Below are 6,203 nucleotides of genomic sequence, written 5' to 3'. Positions count from 1 at the left end.
TTCGTGTGTCAGCAGATTCTCAGTTCAGACCGGTACAGACCAAATAAGGAAACGTCTTCCTGCCTAAAGAAGTATCCTTTGTGTAGTTTATCAGTTCAGCTACAAATTATGATCATCCCAGCAAAATACACTCCTAGACATAGAATACAGAGTTCTTTCATTAGTGAATTCTGACACAAACCACCTGGCCTTTAACGAGCCTTTTCTAAGAGATAAAGAAAAAGGGAGGATGGGAGTAAGGAAGTGGTCTCGTCTCTGTGGTGTTTTCGACCTTGGGGTACCAGCCTGTGAGTCTTACACATTAATTCTTGGGTCACAGAGAAAGAGAAAAACAACTAGTAAATGGGCCTTATTGAGTAACAGTTTCATGTATGATATCACTATAAAACAATATCCTGTAAATGCTATCATGGTATCAAAATATCACAACAATACTTTTGCTTTTTATTTGCTTTAGCATTTAATCAAAGTTTATATTTCATGAAAAAGGTTGAAACTGGATTTTAGATCTCTAATCTCACTCCTTTTCTCCAGAATCTGTTGTTAATAATAATTTTAAGAATAAATTCAAAATATTATATTTACTTTTCTTTCTCGACATTTTGTCACAGTACGTTTGCGCGAGCTTGCATTTTCAGAATGAATGAGGTTTGACTTCTGTCTTTTTATTTATTATTTATTTTTGAAATTCTTCAGTATTTCATAGAATTGATTAACGATTCTGATTTGAGTGTTTTAGAATGATTAAAAATCAAAGAAATATTTCTAACTGGCAGAATATAAAAATGTTGGTTCTTGTGTTGTCTGTGTTATAACTAACTCATCTTTGCATTTCAGATTATTCTCTGACTCGAGCGAACCTTTTTTATTTGCCCTAAACACCAAAAAAAACTTTAACCAGTGCTCGGTAACGCCTGACATAGGAGGTCAGGTGGACAGGCCTCAGCATGGTAAAGGTTAAAGTTCATAACAGTAGAATTAGAAAACTACAGAAGATTTCTCAGGGTGGCATGGAAACCAAAGCCATTTCTTTTACACCTACTGTTACGTCCTGTAATGTGCATTGTACATATATGGTTACAATACATCAAAGCAGTAAGTATAGAGCTTTGGAACTGACGTATCGGCACAATGTATTGTGGGAGCGTGGCACCATATTTCTGGCGTGAGCTGGAAGAAAGGTTGTTAGAAACATGCTTAAAAGCAGCTCAAAAGAAAAAGGACGGTACAGAGACAGATTGTGTCCAGATGCAAAGAGACGGTATTTGCCAAAAATATCGAGCACTGGAAATGTGGACCCGTATGAAGTACAGCCGTGGAGTAGAAACCCTGAAGACCAACCGCTAGTCACTCAGCCTGATATATTTTCTTATCTTGTCTGTGGAGTCAGCGCGTACAAGGTGAACCAGTTTCACAATTATAAACCTCTGGAGGGACACATCCACGTTTGTTGAATAAAGAAACACATTTTTCAAATTACATAATATCACCCACCACTAACACTACTCGGTTTAATGTATCTTTTGAAAAATTGCCGGTATTTACAGCACAAGACTTTTAAGAGTATTTAACAAGAGCAAGTTTCATTTGCGCCTGGTTTTACTACCAGACTGTTCAGCAGACACAGCAAACCTTCACCATCTTACCCAGGAGGGTCCCGTCTTCACCCTCACATGGAAGAAGTAATCTGATTGGCATGGTGGTACGTTTGAAGCCGGGATTTCAGAGTGCCCGTGTGTAGCGCTGGAAACCAGTCACGATGTGTTTCATCCATTTCATTGGCAAGTTTTTCTGCAATAATGCCAAATAGCAACTCTATAAATAGAACATAGTTCTGCAAAATCACTCATTAGGATGTTTGTTCTAATTTGTTATGACCCCAGATCACATTGCAAATAAAACTACCCTCATGATGCTTCCAGGTGGGGAAACAATGAAAAGATAAACTATTTTCAAGCTTATTCTCCTGCCGGTTGTGCGTCTGACGTTACGACCACACAGCAAGTACGTGTTAACCGTGTGCTTTCTCTCCTCTTTCGCTAGCGCTTTGTTTGGCCCAGAAATATGGCGCCTCAACCAAAAATCCTGGTCACACCCCCTCCCGTGACATCACGCTCCACAGCCTATACATCGGTCATGTGATTTGGAGGCGCCGGCGTTAACAGCAATAACCTTCATTCCATTTCCAGACTGGAACAATAAACCTCGTGTGTGAAATCTGGAAATGCCCACGGTGTTGATTCAAATGCGCTCTGGGACAACCTCAACAACCTGTTACTGACATAAAGATGTAAAGTTGGTCCCGAGCTACAGGAGGAACCGTTTCATTGGTGGAGGGGTGGGGGGGAGGGGCTCACTTTGTAATATGTTCTGTTTTAGAGTTCACATTAACTGTTAATTGTAGCTAGGCTCAAAGTGTTAATGCTAGCTTATTATTATTTTAGGGAGGCACATGCCACCCCATGCTAGCCCTGTAGATCCGCCCGTGGGCAGAGTCACAGGAGAACGTTCGCTCCAAAAACGTGCACGGCAGTACGGCTTAGGTTTGCAAAGCTTCATCTGGACAAACGACTAGACTTTGTGAAATGAACTGGTTAAAAAATAAAGTCACGTCATTATGCGTGAAAGCAAGTTCACGTAGTTTATAATGTCTACAATGTTGTTGGCACTCTTTCCGTCTTGTTGCTGGTGTAGGAGGAGAGAACTACATGAGCGGTCCCAACATGACGGGGAGGGCAGGTCTTCTCTTCAGCCTCATCACGGCGGCACTCTTCTGTGGCGTCGCTGCTCAGACAGTCAGAGGTCGGTACTTGAACGCAGCATGCCGGGCTGTGTCTTTGAAACCTGAGTTTAGATACAGGATAATCCAGGTGCTCATGTGCTTTTGTACATTTCATGTGATTGCTTTCAAAGACAAACTGTTAACTCTCAGTGGCACGGTGTTGCTTCCAGACTAAAAAGTCTATTTTATCCTTTCTAAAGGAATTGAGACACCAATTTAATTCATTTTTCTGCTGATATATTTCTGTTTACTCCATTAACGTGTGATATTTTTCCGTTTTTCACAATGGTATAGCATCCAATAGTAAGCAGCAAAAAATCAAAAACAAATCATGACTATTTGATTCCTCGGTGAGCTCATAGCTGTGCCGTAGAGGGTTAGTGGGATTAATAGTAGAGAACAGGAGACAGAACATTTGTTTCATGAGTTCATCACAATTAATGGACCTTAGTTGATAATGTTATTCTGGGACTTTGTGTCATCTTCCTGTAATACTTGTGTATGAACACTGATTTTCTTTTGCTGCTATCCAGAGTGTGAAAATGTCACCGTCGGTGACATCGTCTTCCTAGTTGATGGCTCGTCCAGCATCAATGATAAAAGCTTTCAGGAGATCCGCACATTTCTCCGCAAAACCATCCAGGGCTTTGAAATCGACCCCGACAAAGTTCAGATCGGTTTGGTGCAGTACAGCGATGATCCTTATCCGGAGTTCCAGCTGACGGATCACAGGGACAAGAATTCCCTGCTGGCTGCAGTGGAAAACCTTGCCCATCGAGGAGGCGGCACAGAAACCGGCAAAGCCATAGACTTCCTCCGGACGGAGTACTTCACCAAAGAGGCCGGCAGCCGAGCCGAGCGCCGTGTGCCTCAGATTGCTGTGGTCATCACAGATGGCGAATCCACAGATGACGTATTGGAACCTGCCAGGAGTCTGAGGCAGCACGGTGTCATCGTGTTCGCCATCGGGGTCGGAGAGATCAACAGGACACAGCTTATAACCATCGCTAACTGGCCCTCGGAGCGCTTCGTCCTCACCACTGTCAGCTACCAGAAGCTCCAGGATCAGACCAACAGCCTGCTGAAAACGGTCTGTCTCAGTCTGGAGGATCAGACGCTAGGTAAAGAAAGCTGATTGGTTGATACAGTGATCTCTTTATTGCACGATTAATTATATCTAAGAAGCACCTGAATACAGTTTTGACACAAGAATCAACAGAAAGCTGAAAATGCACATTGTGCTTGGTCCATCCTCAGCTGTGCCTCTGAGCACTGTGAGGTAGTGTCATGGTCCTGGGTCTGTTGACCCAGTGCTTTGTGTTCACTTGCGTTTTTCGTCATTTGGTGTTATTATTTATGTTTTAGGTTCCTTGTGTTTATTCTATAGAACCTAGGTTGTTCTGTTTAACCTTTCAGATTCCCCTCGTGTCTTGACTCCTGTGTCTCCTTCTGTGTATATTCATTTAGTTGTATGAGTGCTTGTGCCGTGTTTCTCCTTGTTTGATTTTGTCATGTTTTTCTATGTTCCCCAGCTCGTCTTGTCCTCTCTCTCTCGTGCTCCTCTGTGCTCTCTCTCCCCTCCAGTCTGCGTCTCTGTGTGCTTCCCGTTTTACATTGATGGTCTCCTGTCGCTGTACGTCATGCTCTGTTCGCTCTTCCCCTGTCTTGTTATGAATATTGGTCTCAAATGTGTTCCCCGTGTGCTCCCACGTCCCTCGCTGTCTTCTGTGTAATTATGTCAGCGTCTCCCTCAGTTCCATGTCACATCCTCCCTCATGGTCGTGTACCTCTCCCTGTTTTCCTGGGTCTAGTATTAGTAGAATTTCCCAGTTTAGTTTTGTATTGCCTTTTTCCGTTCAGAAAATAAAGTTATATTTTGAGTTCACGTCCTCTCTTCCGAGAGTTCGCATTTGGGTCCTCTCCAGCCTGCGCACAGCCAGTTCATGACAGGTAGTAGATCACATGAGCGCATGTATACTGAACATGAACTTGTACTAAAACACTTTTGCTTCTGTCTTCTTCAGCTTTGGTCGACAGGTTTGCAGATGTTTTCTTCCTGGTGGACAGTGGAATAGCTTCCAATCAGTTTACCCTGTTTAGAAATGAGCTTTTCAGACTGTTGAATCGACTGGAAGTTGGAGCGTCTGGTTACCGTGTCGGCTTGGCCCAGTACGGTCAGGACGTCAGAGTTGACTTTCGTCTCAACACTTATCAAACCAAGCAGCAGATCGTGGGCGCTGCTCGACGTTTCCGACTGCGTTCACAAACTGGCCAACCACAAAATCTTGGACAAGCTCTGTCCTACGCTAAAGAGAATTTCTTCACTGCTGAGGCAGGAGGCCGCGCACAACAGGGAACCCCACAGTATTTGGTTGTAGTGGCTGGAAAAGACTCGGATGATCCTGTGTTTTGGTCCGCTGAAACTCTGAAAGACGAGGGGGTAATTATTGTGGGGATGGACGCAGGTGCGACACAGGATGCTCTGGACCGCTTTGCCAGCCCTGGCTATATCTTTGATTCTTCAAGAGTAACTCTGCTGATTGACCTGCTCACGGCCCGGAGAGTGGAGACTGTCACTGAAGGTGAGAAAGCCGCCATCGGTTCATCATCATCATCAGTAACTACACAGCAGTGTTTCTGAAGCAGCTATAAATGCAACGATGGTTTATTATAAGTAAGCCAGAGTTTTCCAGAGGAAGCAGTCAGATCATCACAACTAACAATGCAGAGAGTCTCCACAAAATCACCTGAGGGTTTTTTTCAAAGTATATTTAAAACTAAATAGCCGTTCACTGTACTTTAAGACCCATTACTATCAACTGTAAGGTAAAGACAGTGATCCAGGTGTACAAAAACCTGGATCTGGAACATGTCAGCATAGCCTTTTCACTCTCATGTCACAGCAGACCATAAAAAGACTCAATCAAGGAAGGAAATCCACCCTTTCTGTTCTTTTATTCATGGAGGCTAACATTTCAATAGTAGCTTTAGGTCTGATGGTTGGTTTGGTGAGTGAAACTCAACCATGCCTGAAATGTGCCTGCAGCATTGTCATCTTCACATTAAACTGACAAACATGACAAACAGTTTAAACAAAGATCTCCGACATCACTGTCTGGAACGCAGCACCAAACCATGACAGAGCCTCCACCGTGTGTCACAGATGGCTGTAGACTCACTGCTGGGCCTCTCTCCTGACCTCCTTCGTACGATGTTTTGAACCATTGGAACCATTCATCTTCAGACCCGTTCCTCTGATCTTCAGTCCAGTTTCTGTGTAATTTTCATACCTCAACCTTGCTTTTATCGTGAAACCCACCATCGTCCATTACCCAGACCCAGGCCTAACTGCACACACACACACACACACACACACACACACACACACACACACACACACACACACACACACACACACACA

At 43.6% G+C, this 6,203-nt stretch overlaps 1 protein-coding gene and 1 long non-coding RNA gene across 2 annotated transcripts in view; one reads left to right on the top strand and one right to left on the bottom strand.

Annotated features, from left to right (window-relative positions):
- Nucleotides 1-6,203, bottom strand: part of LOC106456366 (uncharacterized) — a 9,108-nt gene continuing 2,905 nt past the window's right edge. Inside the window, exons 2-3 of the long non-coding RNA XR_001290512.1 lie at nt 6,079-6,082; nt 1-63 (exon numbers count right to left, since the gene is read on the bottom strand). This is a non-coding gene — a long non-coding RNA (uncharacterized LOC106456366). The remainder of the gene's footprint in view (nt 64-6,078; nt 6,083-6,203) is intronic.
- LOC102209867 (collagen alpha-6(VI) chain) overlaps nt 2,701-6,203 on the top strand; it is a 40,218-nt gene continuing 36,715 nt past the window's right edge. Inside the window, exons 1-3 of the mRNA XM_013913607.1 lie at nt 2,701-2,802; nt 3,316-3,903; nt 4,807-5,364. Of these exons, the coding sequence (XP_013769061.1) occupies nt 2,709-2,802; nt 3,316-3,903; nt 4,807-5,364 (1,240 nt within the window). The 5' untranslated portion in view covers nt 2,701-2,708. The remainder of the gene's footprint in view (nt 2,803-3,315; nt 3,904-4,806; nt 5,365-6,203) is intronic.

This window comes from Pundamilia nyererei, unplaced genomic scaffold (genome assembly GCF_000239375.1).
Source record: "Pundamilia nyererei isolate P.nyererei 1_Seehausen unplaced genomic scaffold, PunNye1.0 scaffold00139, whole genome shotgun sequence".
Lineage (NCBI taxonomy): Eukaryota > Metazoa > Chordata > Actinopteri > Cichliformes > Cichlidae > Pundamilia > Pundamilia nyererei.
This window is presented reverse-complemented; position numbering and strand designations above follow the sequence as displayed.